The sequence below is a fragment of the Phycodurus eques genome, chromosome 1 (assembly GCF_024500275.1).
Source record: "Phycodurus eques isolate BA_2022a chromosome 1, UOR_Pequ_1.1, whole genome shotgun sequence".
NCBI classification, from domain to species: domain Eukaryota; kingdom Metazoa; phylum Chordata; class Actinopteri; order Syngnathiformes; family Syngnathidae; genus Phycodurus; species Phycodurus eques.
The window spans coordinates 11,326,706-11,345,071 of NC_084525.1; the positions used below are offsets into that span (position 1 = coordinate 11,326,706).

General features: G+C 40.7%; 1 protein-coding gene across 3 annotated transcripts in view; it reads right to left on the bottom strand.

Moving 5' to 3' along the window:
- Window positions 1-254: 254 nt before the first annotated feature.
- LOC133402758 (plakophilin-4-like) overlaps window positions 255-18,366 on the bottom strand; it is a 35,054-nt gene continuing 16,942 nt past the window's right edge. For all 3 annotated transcript variants that reach the window (XM_061676875.1, XM_061676885.1, XM_061676866.1), the window contains exons 8-22: window positions 16,121-16,291; window positions 15,241-15,442; window positions 14,121-14,253; window positions 11,464-11,677; window positions 10,211-10,394; window positions 8,758-8,875; window positions 8,299-8,493; window positions 7,990-8,163; window positions 7,326-7,476; window positions 6,789-6,981; window positions 6,604-6,688; window positions 3,196-3,313; window positions 2,980-3,111; window positions 2,598-2,671; window positions 255-1,375 (exon numbers count right to left, since the gene is read on the bottom strand). In XM_061676875.1, coding sequence (XP_061532859.1) covers window positions 1,124-1,375; window positions 2,598-2,671; window positions 2,980-3,111; window positions 3,196-3,313; window positions 6,604-6,688; window positions 6,789-6,981; window positions 7,326-7,476; window positions 7,990-8,163; window positions 8,299-8,493; window positions 8,758-8,875; window positions 10,211-10,394; window positions 11,464-11,677; window positions 14,121-14,253; window positions 15,241-15,442; window positions 16,121-16,291 — 2,396 coding nt within the window. In that variant the 3' untranslated portion in view covers window positions 255-1,123. The remainder of the gene's footprint in view (window positions 1,376-2,597; window positions 2,672-2,979; window positions 3,112-3,195; window positions 3,314-6,603; window positions 6,689-6,788; window positions 6,982-7,325; window positions 7,477-7,989; window positions 8,164-8,298; window positions 8,494-8,757; window positions 8,876-10,210; window positions 10,395-11,463; window positions 11,678-14,120; window positions 14,254-15,240; window positions 15,443-16,120; window positions 16,292-18,366) is intronic.

The following is an 18,366-nucleotide window of genomic DNA, read 5'->3' on the forward strand; positions in this document are numbered from 1 at the left end:
TGCCTTGGAAGAGGTTTGCTAAACTGTCAAGCTTCATGACATGGAGATGATTGCCTAAGAGTACATCATTTGTTATTAATATAATAATCCCCATCTTTTATCGAAGATATATTATGCGTCAGAATTGTTGATCCAGATGTTCCTGGAAAAGAACTCGGTATCTTGAACTGCAGTCACCATGATGACCAAACGTGGGCCGTTATGATGATGAGGAGGAGTCAGTGCACGAAACTGTTAAGGTTTAGGCAAAGAAATAATTTAGAGGTTTTTATTATCATTTGATCACATCTTTTTTCCTCTATCATATACAGTATTTCCATTTGTAACATTGCACATAATCTTCATCAGTGATTTGAACAGAACAGACAGCTTTGTTAGCTTGGTCAAGTCACAGGTAAATCAATAATAAATAATTCATAAATAATATAAAAATCTTCCTCACATGGTCACATATAAAGTTTTACAGATTAAATACAACAATTCAACAGGACGGTTCCAACATTGTATCTATACAAATAGATATTTTTCCACATATTTAATGATATACTACTGCACCTTTGGCCAACAGACATAAAAGCGATGAGTTCTGCTTTTAGGTCCCAAAGTGAGGACGCTCATCAGTGAGTTTGTCGTCTTCAAACCTGGGTCTGAAACCCTTTATTATTAAATATTTTTGGGATGACTCTTATCAAGTTTGGTGATGACAGCGTCACATGAATGATGCTGCTGAATCCCCTTTTAAATTCCACCTAATTGTCCTGGGTCACCCCCACCTATATTCAGATTATGAAACCAATAGACTGCACAATTGTACCGCAGAGAAAATGATTGCATTAGACAAACATGATGTCAGGCTCGGCTTTCTAAGCGTACCTTCCACCGACACCCTCATTGGAGCCTAATGACTTCAGAGAAATAAGCTTTTTGGACATCAGTTGGTAACTGGCTCCTTACTTCTAAAGCTCAACAGCGTGAGACAGATGCTACCTGATGCCATTATGGTTCATATTTTAGGACTAGTCTAAGGAACGTGGTTTAATATTAGCTGATATTTCAAGCCCAGATTTCTTAGCACTCTTGCACACCTTTCAACCACAGATGTTCACAGGCAAATATTTTATTTTTACACCCAGGAGTCGGGGGATCCGGTGAACTTGTTGGACCTGTTTGAAGGCCTTCGTGTGGTGGAGTAGAAGTCCACATAGTTGGTGTTGGTTTTGAATGGGAGTGGCTGTCCGATGTAGCCATCAGGGGATGACGGGGTCAGGTGGACTGGGTCGTCCTCGTACCGCTCCACTCCGTAGTCTTGCGGGGATGACAGGTACAGTCTGTTGTAGTTCTTCCTGTCTGCTTCATCGTACAATGGCTCTGGGTGCTGGAAAAGCAAATGGATGTTTCAACGCCAGTCAATTTTATTTATATTGTGCCAATTGACTGCGGAGGTTATCTTAAGGCACTTCTCACATTGAGCACGTCAAGAAGCGCACTCCTCATACATTAAGGAAAACCAATTTAAACCCGCATGAGCAAGCACTTGGCAACAGAGGCAAGGAAAAATTCCCTCTAAGGAAGAAACCTCAATCAGACCTCAGACTCTGTGGGGTGACTGTTGGGTTGAGATGGACCGACAAAGGGTAGAAAGAAAACAGGACAGAGGGATTGAGCGACAAGAAAACAATGGGCACAACAACAAGTCCCATGATAACAACGCCAATAAAGACTCAGTGTAAAAAATACTCAGTCCTCAATTTATGACAGTCCGGACCTCAGCGATTTTGTACTTGATAAAAACATACAGTAATTACATAATTAAATGTAAAGAATTTTAACTTTTTTTGTCACTCTTTTTTGTTTAATGAAACACTTGGGAAAACATATGTTTTGTAATATTCTAGTATCTAAAGATTGTGAATGTGGGGTTTTCATTTTCTGTAAGCTACAATTATCAAAATTATACATATAAAAAAAATCTTGAAATATTTCACGGAGTGTGTGTAGTGGATCTCTGAGTTTCACTTTTCAAATTGAACTACCTTAACTAAATTCAGCTTTTGACACTATTCTAATTTATTGAGATATCCCTGTATGTGTTAGGATTAGCATTAAGTCAGCAGACTTAAAGGCTAAGCTATGCGGTTGTTTTAAATACACAATGTGCAATTCTCTTTGTTTTGTTTGACAGTGAACTTCAACTGGGAGTGGTAATAAACAGCTTGAAGCCTTTATTTGGGAGAATTGCTGACTAATTCTATCTGCCAAACTGCTGCTTCTGAGATGAGTTCAGTTCACTGCCACCGTATAGCGCTCGTATCTGAAGTTTGCACTCAAATCAAAGCAAAAAAAAACAACGATCGCTCGTATCTCAAAATTCATAAGTCAAGTTACTTGTATCTCAAGGCAGGATTATCACGCGGCACACTCAAGTTACTGTCGTACTTACTGTTTTTAAGTTCATTGTTTTATATTTCTGGTTGAAAGGGTTCTTCATACAAATATTTTCTCTAATTCTAAATTTACTTCTGTGTTATAGGTAAACTCCGTCGTGCACTGAAGACCCTCTGTATAACCTTTGAATGAGAAACCTTTTGTGTTCTTACCTGGGCCCTTCTCAGCTCGTCTCCAAACTGTGAGCTGTATGTGCCAATAAAATATGCAGCTTTCTTCTCTGACCCTGAAAAATCATAAATACACACTTTACATGTCATCTGATGAAACCGATAGAGGGCTGTACAATAAGAAATACAACTGAAAAAAGGGCCACAGAGAAAATACAGGTAGAATCATTGTAGACCTAACCCTTTCATGCAGACCTTTCATAATGGTTGCCAACAATAGGCGACAGTGAGGTTTTTGCCAGAAGGGAGCATGTGTGACATCATCAGTTTTTACATTCCGGGGTTAAATTGCCACCATAATAGCACAAATGAAATGATATATGAATACCAAAGTGCTCCCTGTTACCCACAAATTAATACGAACCTGTGTACTGATGTTTGTGTGAACTGTTATCTCCGTAGTACGTGTCGAGTTGCATAGACGACTGCGCTCTCGGGTAGTTGGAGCTGTGCCTCCTGATCCCGAGCATCGCCGGTGAGGATGTAGCGCTACCACCTGAGGAAGATTAGAAGATGTACAGTAGATGATGTCCTGATCTGTCAACGGGAATGCATCTCTACAGAGAGGCAGTTCTCTCACCAGATTGAATGACGGGGGACATGTGAATGGGGCTGGTGGGGAGCGTCGGCTGCGAGCGGTAGCGGTCTCGCTCCAAAGTAGAGACTGGTGTGACGAAGTGGGTGTAGTTCCATCCATCCTGCACACATAGTTTACACCCATTCCAAAGACAGATGGCGGAAATCATAAGTTTTGAGGAAGTCTCAACTATTTACTGTGTGTGGCAAAAATCAAGGACGTCTGGTGGAGTCATTACTTGGGTTAAGCAAGTATATTGAGTATAGTATAGCAATAGCAAAGCATCTCAGTCACAACAAACTGTACGCAGCAAAAAGTTTGGGATATTTAGCTTTCGGGTGAAATTTCAGGATAAACCTAAAATGCACTACAACCTTTACAGGTGAACTTAATTTGACCTTCTGTAAACTTTTGAAAGCACACATCCAACTGCTCAATGGTTTCAGTACTTTTTGCACAACTGGAGCTCTACATAAAAATTGCCAACAGGTGTTTGGAGGAAAGTCCAGATCTGTCTTTTTCTGACTCTTCCAGTCTCTCAGTATCTCTGTTTCAACCTGCTGATAACACTCTGTGACACTCTAAGCTCAGTGGCCACTTCCCTGAGAGAACATCCTGGTTGAGGCCTTGCAGTGGCAAGGTACCAGATGTAGCAAAAGTACTTACACTCTTAACTTAAGCACAGATATTTGTGTTTTAAAGGTCCCATGTTTTACCAAACCAACCTTTCCTAGTATTTGGGAGTTATATTGGCTCTATGGGGCCTCCGTAAAGATGTGAAATATTAATTTAAATTGTCCACGCATTCCCGAGTTCCAGACGTTCTTCTGGCGAAAGGCCTGAAATCAGGTCATTCAAATTTCTTGAGCTTATTTACGTTATTAGTGAAGATCTCCGGCTGCCTCTCTGGTCAAGAGCCAGCACTGTCACCATAACAAACAAGTGTGCTATCACAAATGGGTCTTCTACAAGGCGGCAACCAGTCAGACGAATGGGGGCGGTATTAGCCAAATATGGTCAAAGTGGATACAAAACTGGGTCAAACAGAAGTAGCTGTCGGGGAGGGGGGGGGGGGGGCGTTTCTGGACACTCGTATGACAAAACTAAGGTATTTTTCTTAAAATGAAATTGACACTTTTATACAACCCCAATTCCAATGAAGTTGGGATGTTGTGTTAAACAAATAAAAACAGAATACATTGATTTGCTTATCATGTTCAACCTGTATTTAATTGAATACACTACAAAGACAAGCTATTTAATCTTCAATCTGATAAACTTTGTTTTTAGCAAATCATCATTAACTTAGAATTTTCTGGCTGCAACACGTTCCACAAAAAGCTGGGACAGGGTGCCCAAAAAAGACTGAGAAAGTTGAGGAATGTTCAACAAACACCTGTTTGGAACATCCCACAGGTGAACAGGCTAACTGGGAACAGGTGGGTGCCATGATTGGGTATAAAAGCAGCTTCCCTGAATTGCTCAGTCATTCACAAGCAAAGATGTCAGTAAATACAGTTCGGCGCTACATCCGTAAGTGCAACTTGAAACTCTACTATGCAAAGCAAAAGCCATTTATCAACAACACCCAGAAACGCCGTCGGCTTCTCTGGGCCCGAGCTCATCTAAGATGGACTGATGCAAAGTGGAAAAGTGTTCTGTGGTCCGACGAGTCCACATTTCAAATTGTTTTTGGAAATTGTGGACGACGTGTCCTCCGGGCCAAAGAGGAAAAGAACCATCCGGACTGTTATGGATGCAAAGTTCAAAAGCCAGCATCTGTGATGGTATGGGGCTGTGTTAGTGCCAATGGCATGGGTAACTTACACATCAACCATTACCATTAATGCTGAAAGGTACATATAGGTTTTGGAGAAACATATGCTACCATCCAAGCAAAGTATTTTTCATGGACGCACCTGCTTATTTCAGCAAGACAATGCCAAACCACATTCTGCACGTGTTACAACAGCGTGGCTTCGGAGTACAAGTGTGCGGGTACTAGACTGGCCTGTCTGCAGTCCAGACCTGTCTCCCATTGAAAGTGTGTGGCGCATGATGAAGCGTAAAATACGACAACGGAGACCCCGGACTGTTGAACAGCTGAAGCTGTACATTAAGCAAGAATGGGAAAGAATTCCACCTACAAAGCTTCAACAATTATTGTCCTCAATTCCCATCATTTAAGGGAATGTTGTTAAAAGAAAAGGTGATGTAACACAGTGGTAAACATGACCCTGTCCCAGCTTTTTTGGAACGTGTTGCAGCCATAAAATTCTAAGTTAATGATTATTTGCTTAAAGCAATAAAGTGTATCAGTTTGAACATTAAATATATTGTCTTTGTAGTGTATTCAATTAAATATAGGTTGAACGTGATTTGCAAATCATTGTGTTCTGTTTTTATTTAACATTTAAACATTTCTGTTTAACACAACGTCCCAACTTCATTGGAATTGGGGTTGTAGTTAGACCATGTTAGAGAGTCACTCTATGGAAGTGTAAATACCCAAATTATGGGACCGTTAAAATAATAAATAAATACTGGTCAAAGTAGAGTCATGTGACTGGGTCCCCCCACATCTGCTGTTAACCAATGTGGTGAGGGCTACTATCATGATGAATTGTCTCCTCATCAGAATCACTCGATCATGAAAATTTTGCAAAATAATAAAACTTTGTCTTATTATAAGTGGCCAAACATTGGCACACATACCATAACAATGATACGTCGCTTCAAATGTTAATTACAGTGTGTGTAATAAGTGGCTAAATGATACTAAATCAAAAATATTTTACAATTTATTTGCTAAAAGGAGTCATTTTGATCATGTATATTCTATTTTCATAATCATATGGAACATTTTGCACGTGTCCCTGAATTTGCTGTCCATGCTGTCATTATTGGGGTAACTGCCCCGTTAAGAAATCCTTTGATGTTTGCAGTGACATTACTACCAGAATATTGTCTTCCTTCAATGGAAACTAAAACGGTGACTAGTTGCAGAGTACGTATTCAAATGTTCCTCATGTAGGTAAATGTGTCCACTCTCCCATAATGAAATATCAATTGATATGAAAACCTTCTAGAAATTCAAAATATATTTATCAAACATTACACAGTCAGCATGCTAATTGCATCATGTTGCTAAGTTAAGGTCCATCATGTGCTCATTAAATGCTAACATTAGCCAAGTGTCCACCCAGTCAGCACCCTGTCTAATTGATATATTTAAAAAAAAAAAAAAAACAGTGTGGGAGCCTTAGCAATATGGATTTCTAACAGCACAACATCTACTTAATAGAATGACATTTATTGGAAAATCTCAGATTTCCGGGGATGAAATGGGGAAGTCTCAAAGGCAAGTTATGGTGATATTAACATGTTTTATTTCCCACTCAAGCGTCTGACCTGTTTGTAGAGACTCCTCAGTTCTCTGTACTGCCACAGTGTGTTCAAGACCTGAGCAGCTGCTTTCATAACCTTCATTGAGTACCTGCACCACAATGAAAAATACACACACGTCACACTTTTATTTATTTTATTTTCTTTCTTGCGTCACAACAGCATCGTAACGCTCTCCTGCTATAACGCACCCTTTGCCTCGTCCTTTGCTGATATCCACCAACTTTTCGATGCCGCTGCTGTCGGCCAGAGCTTTGGCGTTCTCCATGTTGCGGCTGGTGACCTCGTGCAGGGTGCAGCAGACGGACGCCACCGTGTCATCTGACAGCACCGATGGATTTTCACCAGGCAGCCGGTTAATCAGATCTCGCATGGCGTACTTTCCTGTGGGATGACACAGCCTTTTTTTTGTACACACAGGGCAAACACACGCAAGCTCACTGACTCATTTGTGGGTGCGTCCACCCAAGGCATAAGCCACCTAAACACCTGACCCCCTAAGAGCAATTAACAGTCAACAGAGCTTGGAGTATTGAGGAAGAACAGAGTTACGTACAAAGCTAAATGTTTGCAATAAGGTATTTTCCCACTGTGCTTCAATTGAAATGTTGCAATGTAGCTGAATATGCTACCTTTTGAGATTCAAAACCGTAACTGGGTATGTAAGAATGATTAATAATAGTGACAGAAATAGAGGGACCAAAAATCATCAATTGCTTTGGGTGTACCTATAAGCTCCTTGTTGCGTCCGTCGAGCGCCATGTTGCGCAGGGCAGTGGCGACGGAGCAGACGACGCGGTCGTTGTCCATCCTCAGCAGTTCCACCAGGATGGGCAAACCTTTCTCCTTGCGCACTGCTGCTCGGATGTAGGCCGAGAACTGGACATGCGCAACAAGACAAAGGAAAATATTCACACACCTTTTCATGCTCCGATTGTGCTTTTACATTCCTAACTGTAATTGCATGTTTAGTCGACATTTTTTTCAATGTGGATTTAAATTACACTACTCACATAAAGTTAGGGAGGGAGGACCTTTAGGTGAAATTTCAGGAAGAACTTAAAATGCACTTTCAACCTTTCAGAGGTGAACTTAATTTTACCTGCTTAAAAATTACAACCTTCTCCAACAAACGGCTGCATGGCAAAATGTACAACAGGTGTTTGATCCAATAATGAATCAATACATTTCCAGGTTCAGTTAGTATTTGTGTCGAAACAGTCCTCTACATCATGATGTTCACATTTTGACATTATGAGTCCATTATCTATCAACTGATCAACAGTACTTCAAACCGCATTCAAATGTTTAGCGGTCTAAGCTCACCTGTAAAGGTGCTACTGAATATGAATATATTTAGATAATTCAGATGCTGTATCAGTGTTAGGAGACCTTCCAGTTTCCCGCAGACAGATTTTGCAGCGAGCCGGCAGCCCCCTCCAGTGTGGCAGCGTTTGAGCTTTCAGCCAGCAAGTTGAGGTACGGTTTGACCACCGTCGGATGCCACAGCAGCTCGGCACCCCTCAGACTCTGAGAAAAGCCTGGGATGGGTCCAATGCCGTCCCACTGCTCACAACACACGCACAAGAAGATACTGCTTGCTTTCTATAAAAATCATTTAAGAATGCAACGAAACTATTTCAAACAAACTTGTAACAACCTATTATAATTTTTTTAAACCATGTTGTTTTCACTGTTTACGTTTTCATCTGGCCAGTCGGTCCTCTTCCTACCACGCCTCCTCTTCCCCCAGCAGATGTAGTCAAGCTCCTTGGCCGTGGAAGAGAATCCCAGGAGGCTGTCCAGCTCCTGGTTGCCGAGGAGACGAGAGGATGGCATCTCTACCTCCAGCCGGTAAGAGAGGTTCCTCAGTGTGCACACACTGTTCTCCACAATCTGAGGTTGAATAGACCTTTTGATCATGTGTTTTTAAACACTAGGTAGCAGTTATGTCCCCTGTTTTCTCAGTTGCTCTGCTTTGGTGACATGGCAGAAGGTTTTCTTTCCATGGAGTGCACGTGAAGTATGTGTGACGTCATGGTGAAATGTCCTATAAAGCAGAATTACTCCAAGTCTTTCTTCCCTCTTTTATAAAGTTTGAGCTTTCCATTGAGTAAAAGCGACTGGGCATGCGTGTTTGTGTGTGTATGTTTGCATCACCTTGCTGTCATAGTCAGAGGTATTGACGCAGGCTTTGAGGATGTGAAACAGTGAGTCCACCAGACCCTCACAGCAGCGCAGCTGACCCCTCGCCTCTTCCCCTGCCGAGCTCAGGTTCCTGACACACACACACACGTACGCACATGCTAAAGCAGCTCCATTAACTTGATCCTTTATTTGTATTTTTCCCCTTTTTGACCATTTTGTACTTTTATTATGTCATGCTTCAACTAGTCACTACTACACCCCTTCACCACCAACCTCAACCAATACTCATTCATAGACTCAAACGCTGTTTATATCTGTGGCTCAAAATATATCTAATTGGCCCTTTCAAAAGGTTGCTGTATATAATAACAATAACTGGGTCTGCAACTAACAATTATTTAAATAACTGATTAATCTGTTTTTTTTTATTAATTGATGAATTAGATGAAAAAAAACTTTTTTAAATTTCCATCCTTATATTAAAAAACAATTATTTCAAATTCACAGTGCAGAAAATGCACAAACATAAATTGAAAACAGTAGAAAATGTTGCTCAATGTTTTCCAAAGTAAAATGTCTTTTTTTGATTCAACACAAACATAATCAATCAGAATATTTGTGTTAAGAGACTGAAATTCTCAGGATTTTGAAAATGTCAAGGTCTCTAAATTATTAACTTAATATCAAAATATTTGTCAATTAATTTGATAATTGATTATTTGATTAATCTTTGATCATAGCTTAATTTATGTAACACCTTTAAAATTTCACAATCTTTATAAATTGCTTGGACAGAACACAAAACATTCATAAAACAAAATTAGACACCCTATATGTTTATTTTTTTATTTTGCTTTTCAAATCTGCTGTGTGCTGGTGTAACACCTGAATTTCCCCTATGGGCATCAATAAATGATTGTCTTGTTTTCTTTCCTTTTCTTAAATTGCTGTGGGCACAATGAGCGACTTCCCCCACACGGGGGCTTCAAAACTGCCTGGATACAGTACAAGACAGCGAGCATATCCTCGAATAGCAATCCTCAGCCGTGGCTAAACATCGAGCTGACATGACTATGAGACCACAGTGCTGTAGTGCACTGCTGGCAAAATGCTGCAGCATCAAGGCATCACTTTACTTGTTTAACGTTTTATATTTGGGTGTTATGTGATTGCAAGGGTTAATCAAGCTTCAGGCCTTGTGTGATTTGTACTTCCCTTTCAGCTTGTTTTGTGGCCATTTCTGGCCACCTGCCTACTGTAATCTAATTAGTTTTTTTGTGTGTTTTTAAGGGTTAGGTTTTTAACTAACATGAGTTCTATATTATTAGTATAAATATCAATTAATTTGTTTTTTTTGTTTTTTTTACCCCTTCAAATTCTAGCTTGTTACAATAAAATCACTGCTATCATTTTTAACTATGGCAGGCGATTTTCTATGTTTATGATAGAGTGATGTGTGTCTCACCTCAGACAGCCGGTGGTGTTTCGAAGTAGTAGGGACGATTGAAACTTGATCTTATGTTGATCACGGTGTGACACGCTACTCCAGCCTGAGTGGGGGATGACCACCGTGTTGGTCAGTGTAGTCAGGGCATCACGAATGATGGTCATCTTCACTGCGTCGCAGGAGGAGAGGTTCCACAGGACCCCTGTTGTACAAATCAAGTAAATTTTATTCAAATAGCACCAATTCACAACAGAAGGTTATTTCAAGGCATTCTACACAAGAACACCCCGCATAAAAAAAAATAGTTGACAGCCACTCAAAGCCTTTTCTAGTAAAAATTGTGTTTCCATGGCATCACGGCAACATTTTTTCTCTCCATAAGATGGTCAAGTTCTGAAAATGAAAGATGGAAAAGCGGTAAAAGGTTCACCACACAAGTTGAGTAAGGAGAAAAATGACAATGACAATCACATGGCACACTAACAAGCATTCACGATTACACCGACTGACAAGTTAGAGCCTTAATAAACCTAACATGCATGCAGGTGTACCTGGAGAAAACTCCCCCAAGCACAGGGAGAACATGCAAACCAACCCCTAACCTCAGAACTGTGAGGTGGATGTGCTATGCACCCATGCACGGAGGAGTTTCGACCTTCCTTAAAAACATGGTGAGGAATTCTGCCTGTATTTTTAAATCCATTTTCTGTACCGCTTATCCTCACTAGGGTCGCGGGCGTGCTGGAGCCTAACCCAGCTATCTTCGGCCGAGAGCCGGGGTACACCCTGAACTGATCGCCAGCCAATCGCAGGGCACATATAAACAAACAACCATTCGCACTCACATTCACACATACGGGCAATTTAGAGTCTTCAATTAACCTACATGCATGTTTTTGGGATGTGGGAGGAAACCGGAGTGCCCGAAGAAAACCCACGCAGGCATGGGGAGAACATGCAAACTCCACACAAGCGGGGCCGGGGATTGAACCCCGGTCCTCAGAACTGTGAGGCAGACGCTCTAACCAGTGCCGCTAATCCGATTATTGTCATATTTTTTTTTTTATGGAGCAAGTACTGATTCTGTACTAACACATAAAAATAAAAATAACATGAAAACGTTATGGGTACACCCATGCCTCGGAACACCCCACAGGCAGTATTTGAACAACTGCCTTAAAGATGCTCCAAAAAAATCCATTCAGACGCCCAGACAAGGCAAATATTTTCCAAATATGGTGATGATGAAGCCATTGATGGTCCAGACATACCAGTCACTAGCTCACGGACTTCGTTGTCTGTTGTCTTCCTGAGGAGGCGCAACAGTGCAGGGACGCCACCGCAGTTCCTCAGCGCCACCTTGTTGTTGTCTGTGGCTTTTCCATACACAAGGTTCCTCAAGGGCCCGCAGGCACTCTTCTGTACTTCGGCTGCCTTGTTGTCCAGCAAATCCACCAGGTGCTGGATCCCTCCTAAGTGACACACCTGCACAGCAACCGAGGACCAATCAGAGATGCTGATAGCTTGTCTCCTCTTATGAGGAAACAGAGGGTTGTCACATAAAAGTGGAGGAATTCTCTCCAGAGTAAGTCACATACAGTGGGTATGGAAAAAATTCAGACCCCCTTAATTTTTTCACTCTTTGTTATACTGCAGCCATTTGCTAAAATCATTTAAGTTATTTTTTTTCCTCATTAATGTACACACACCACCCCATATTGACAGAAAAAAACGGAATTGTTGAAATTTTTGCAGATTTATTAAAAAAGAAAATCTGAAATATCACACAGCCAGTATTCAAACCCTTTGCTGTGACACTCATATATTTAACTCGGGTGCTGTCCATTTCTTTTGATCATCCTTGAGATGGTTCTACATCTTTATTATTGAATACCAAGTCAAAGTCAAGTCGAGGCTTTCCGAAGTTTTAGCCAAGAAAGTCCTGAGTCTAAAAATTTGTCACTTGAGTGACTCAAGTCAAGTTTCCCACCTCTCATTGACTCTAAATAGAACCTGTATGAAGGCATAAACTGGATAAACTGGACATACTGGCCGATACAGATGCAGTCTTCTGAGGGCTCAAAATAAAGCGGTCTCAAAACATAGAACAACTCTTTGATTCTCCATTCCATTATGTCTGAAACATCTCTCTCTGTTCCTATGGCAACTCAGGCCACATCAGACATCATCCAACAACAAAACACACCCAATGGAGTGTCCCATCACACAATGCCATTGTGCTGCAGTTATTTATTGCACAGGAATGAGATTAAAGAGAAGAGTATCAGAGCTTGGAAACATTTGGCAGCCATATTTTCTAAATTTGAGTTGGAGCAGATGGTGCTTTGGCTCATTTTGGGTGCCAGCATCTCACAAAAGTAAAAAAGCTTGAGCAGAGAATGTACTTATGGGATAACAGACAAGCCATGTCATGATGTACATCATATAAGTCAAACTCAGGCCCGGGGGTCAAATTTGGCCCACAATATAATTATATTTGGCCTACAAGACCATATCAAAAGTGTATTAGAGGCGGCCCACCAGTATATAGCACATGCGCCACTAATATTACAAATCCCAGAATGTTTTGCTAGTGTGTTGGCCCATCAGTCTTGACCGGCGAGCGCCCCTTCCCTTTCTGATGCTGTCGTTAGCAACTTTGCTACCAGTCTCCTCGAGCAAATGTACACTTCCCCTTCCCAAAAATGGCCAAACGAAGGATGGAAAATGGTTAACTTCCAAGACAGGTGGGAGGTAGATTGTCTGTTCAATAAAGTAAAAGACAGACCTGTTTGTTGTGTGCAGAGCAACATGGCAGTAACAAAGAATATAACATAATTGAATTAATGTTTTTTTTTTTAATCCCCTTTATCAACTCCTAGGCAAGGGACTGTTACTAGTTTGAAGTTTGGATTTTTATTGAAGAACATTCTTATTTTTTTGGGCTGTTTTGTTGTTGGCCTTTGAAAAAAGATTTACATAAAAAAGAAAGGTAGTTGGAGATGGATAAATTAAAGATGGAGAGGCAGGAGAATTCATGTTATCTATCCATCCATCCATTTTCTGAGCCGCTTCTCCTCACTAGGGTCGCGGGCGTGCTGGAGCCTATCACAGCTAACATCGGGCAGGAGGCGGGGTACAGCCTGAACTGGTTGCCAGCCAATCGCAGGGCACATACAAACAAACAACCATTCGCACTCACATTCACACCTATGGGCAATTTAGAGTCTACCATTACATGCATGTTTTTGGGATGTGGGAGGAAACCGGAGTGCCCGGAGAAAACCCACGCAGGCACAGAGAGAACATGCAAACTCCACACAGGCGGGGCCGGGGATTGAACCCCGCTCCTCACAACTGTGAGGCTGACGCTCTAACCAGTCGTCCACCGTGCCGCCCGTGTTATCTATATAAATACAAAACAACAAACAAATACCACTGATGTCTTTTATCGCAAATTTGATATCTCGTGTTTATAATATTAAAGTTTGTTTATTCCAGATTCAGTGTTTAAGCAAAATGTAAGTTCGTTGTCATATGATAAACTTTAACGCTACATTTCTGGAGAGAAGGGAAACATGCACATTGCAGTTATTTTTCATTAAATATTGAGTTTGGCCCGCGACGTTGTCCCAATTTTTTATTTTGGCCCACCGTGAATTTGAGTTTGACACCCCTGATTATTGTACATGCATTCCATCTGAATAGTTAACTATTATTAGTTTTTAATCATTAATATCAACTGATTGAGCAGGCAGGGGTGCCTTAACTTTTCCAACTGAGGGCTGCATACAGAAAAATGGAAGAATGCAAGGGCCACTTTGACATCCTTCAACTCTAATTTATCAAACACGCTAAAAAACAATGCAGCTAAATTTGAATGTGAAACGTTATGTGCCCCCCCTCCTCTTGGTGCCTGACGTCTCACCTCCACTTTGACCCTGTTGTCTCCAAAACACAGGTGCTGCAGATAAGCTGCAGCATTGGCCTGCACGGACGGGAAGTGGTGCTGCAGCATGTGGATGACCTCTGGCAGCTCGGGGTCTCGCCACGCAAACTCCCTTGGTGGGGAGTTAGAGCAAAAGGACAAATTGAGTTCCTCTTTATCTCCGTTCCACACCTGTGAAATTAGCTCTATTCATTAATACAGCAGTACCCTAGCTTATGAGTTTAAGTCGTCCCGTGATCATGCTCGGAACTCAAATCACTCGTATCTCAAAGCAGCTTTCCCCATTTGAAATGAACAGAAATGACATGAATCCGTTCCAAAAATTATTTTTTTTTTTTCCATAAGAAGTATTGTAATTGTTAATCATTGTAATTTTAATACAGCATTGTAATGCATACAAAATGTACAGTAAAAACATAATAAAATAGAATGTAAATAAATAAATGCTTTCCATTAATTGGTATGTTTTTCACTTCACTTTCTTGGAACATAACGTTCTTTAATGTTTTGGTTTTTTTGCCTTTTTTGCCACGCTTTCCTCGCTTTCAACAGCTTCTCCATCTTTTCATGGACAGAGGTTTGCAGCGTAGAAATGATTTTAACACCTTTAGCTGGCATTACAGCCTTTACCAACTCCTTCTGCTTCAGTACAGTAAATACTTTATCATAGAAGTACTACGCTAGTATTGCTTCACCAAGTCGACTACAGGCAGACCTTGCTCTGTGTTTTCTATTATTTCAATCTGATTTCAGCACTGAGTGTCTTAAGACGCAGAGTTGGCAAAAAATAATTTTGGCAAAATACCTGCACAAAAAATGGAAAATGCAAACACAAAACGCAACAGTTACCCATACTTTCACTTTCACAACTGATGGTGGCCAAATGTTGTGAAGTTCTGATAGCGGAGTGGTTGAAACTGACTCCTAAGTCAACCTTTTGCCTACACCACAATTCGACAAAGCAATGGTTCATGGCTATAAAAACTTTAAGTTGGGTCACCTATGAGCCACGATACCATGGTATTCTATATTGGAGCCAAGAGGTAATGGCTATCTTCAAATGAAACCTTTAAAAATGTATGCGCTTATTCTCGTGCACCTGGGGTCTTTGTGGATGCTCTCGATGGATGGCGTGCGGGTGACCATCCGCTCCACCAGCTCCGAGTGCTGGTGTGAGTAGACTGGCTCGTTGGGGACCCTGAAGGAGTCGACGTACATAGTTGCATTGTTTAGCCCATAGCTGCTTCTTTGGTACGGCAGAGTGCTGCAATGGCTTGTGGTTCGACGGAGGGTCCCCACACCTGGAAGATATGAAACGAGGATACTCCAGACTTAGAAGAAAGGCGAGTTTAGCCTCTCTTGGGACTCAAAAGTTTAATAAGAAGCTCTGAAAATTCTCTTGTTTATGTTTCTAAAAACAAAGTCATACAAACACCATCAAGTCATTAAGTTCTGACTTTTGGGAGAATTCTTGTGTATGTAAACCGGAATTTCCCTCATCATGCTTTTCAGGGGAGTCTAAAGTTAAGTCTTATATAATTATGCAGGATAATAGAAATCAGTTCAAAGTCACATGCCTAATCAACCAGAATTATTTAATTAGGTTTGTGTCAGCAGATCTGTTTTTTGCTGTTAGTACTACAAGTACAAGCAATGTAATACAAACCATCTTAAACTATAACTTCAAGTCAATAACAGAAGACTCTTTAAAATCTAACCCCCCCCCCCCCCCCCCCCAAGCTAATGACAACATTTGGTGTCAAAATGCACTTCAAATTTTATTTGTCTCTCTCATCTTCTCCCATAACTTATATGATGATGTCATAGTTTGATGCTAGAAAGCAAGAATTCTATTTTCCCTTTCTTCTTCTATGGGGAATCAAATTCAAAATCTGACCAAATCAGATTTCGACCAGCATGCCGGAATGGATTTAGTTTTCTATTTTAGAGGTTCCATGAGATTTATAGCGTTGCAGTACCTGCACCTGTCCCATAGAGAGAGCCTTGCAGTTCTTGCGAGGGGCTGTGAAACAAGGGGCTGTGGAAGGTGGGGTCATCGAAAACTGGTGCCATGTGAGAATCTGGAGAAAACGCTGCCCTCAGCTCTGGCTCAATCTGGCTTGACTGACCAGCATAGGCGCTGTGAAGGCCTGCAGATGCACAGATTTGTTTACTCTGCGTGTAAACGGGATCATACAAACAGGTGTGTCCTATTACATTGATCATTCATACAATTAATATCGTGCTGCCTTGAGATGAGAGTTTCATTCGTTTCATGGCTACGCGAGTAACTGAAAATATTCATATCTTAAACCATCTCTCTCCACCAAAATGAATGGAATAGCCATTAATCCATTACAGCCCCCTCTAAAAAAAAATATATATATATATTTGTAATGTGTTTTTTAATAAGAAACATAGAATTCCATAATATTGTGATGTATAAGAACGTATAGTGAAGATATAATTAAATAGAATGTAAGGAAATTAATTGACATTTTTTTCCACATTCTTTCCTTCAACTCCATGGACATGGTGCTACTCTTTCTTCCCCCTTGACCACCGTGGGACAGTAAATGAGACATACGGATATAAATGGCACGGTCACTCCTCAGTAAGCCACAGTAATATGAGTCGTTCTTCGCAAAGAATATACAGTATGCCTGTGAGCACTGTTATATTGTCTGTCTACATGTGTTACGTCATCGTTTGTGTTCAAATATCCATTGCTTAAAGGGTTATAACGCTGCAACACAGATGCTATTTATAAGCTCGTCTATGGCCTTTCCCATTATGTGTTAGCATTAAGGTAGAGGACTTTAAGGCGACGTTTTAAATACATGTCATGTAATTCTCTTTGTTTTATATTTAGTTTGACCATAAACTTCAACTGGCCGTGTCATTACACAGCTTGAAGCCTCTTTTTGGGAAACAATTTTCACTATCTGCCAAAATGCTGCATGTTGTGAAGGGAGTTATGTTGAGGTCACTGCCACCATACAGAGCTCAAAACTCAAATGTGTGCTCGCAAGTCAAAGCAAAAAAAAATAATAATTGGCCAAACAATAGCTCGTATCTCGAAAATCATGTAAGTTGGGTCACTCGAATCTTAAGGCACCACTGTAGCACAGAATGTCTACGTTCAGTTTCTGGTTAGAGTTTTTCCTGTAAAGACTAGATTATTAATTTCGTCTGTGTGTTTTTCATGTACAGCACTTTGTTTGTTTATTAAAGTGCTCATTGATAAAGTTGAGTTAAGTTTTAATGTCACATCCAAATGTTTTCAGACTAGAGCAAAAATTAAGGAATTGACCACTCCGTTCCAATTAATTTGGAGGGGGAGTGTACTCCTTATCGTAGCATGTGCTACAGAGAATAATATCGTCATTCTGACAGCATAATTGCCTAAATCACTTTTAAACATTTTCGGTAAATAAGAACAAACATAACAAATATAACAAACAAGAAGAGTCCAGTTGCCTCAATTCAACTTTGCTTATTACTATGACCTGGATGACTGAGAATCTAAACAGACATAAAGAAAAAACACAATTTTAAGCAAGCATATTGGTAGTTGTACCACGATTATGCACTTACGCTGTTGGGCTAATGATACGAAAATACTGTCAATTTTCTTGGGCAGCTCACCACCTTAATACCTAATTTACTGTACCAGAGCTAAGCACCATCCTAATTATGTGCATCCATCTATTGCTCATCTGTCTGTAATCTGGGATTACGCTGGATGTCGTAGGTAACTAAGAATGAATAAGGATTTGGGTGACGTATTAGGCCACTTAGCAGAAAACTACTCAGCCGGAGAACAGGAGGCATTTAATTGTAGTTCACTGCCTCTCAAAGGTACACACTCTTGAACATCGTTCTTCTCTTTTCGCCTGCTCAAGCAAAACAAATGTATACAAAGGGTGCATGAGTGTGTGTGCACTCGTCAGTGACAGACACAATGTGAAAAAGAAGAGTGCCTCAGTTAAAAATCAAGTATAAAGCAGATGCTGATGGGAGTCTAAAGCCTTTGGCTGCTGCCAGATGATTATCAGCTGATGGCTTTGTGATAGAGACCTCGCTATGTGGGTCAGTGGGAGAGGCTTAGTGATGTGACCAAAGAGTAAATGGGTGTTGTTGCAGCATCCACAATGCTACAACTTCTCTGCAATCACCACCCGCAGAAGGTTGTATACTTAAAAAGGACAACTTTGTTATCCTC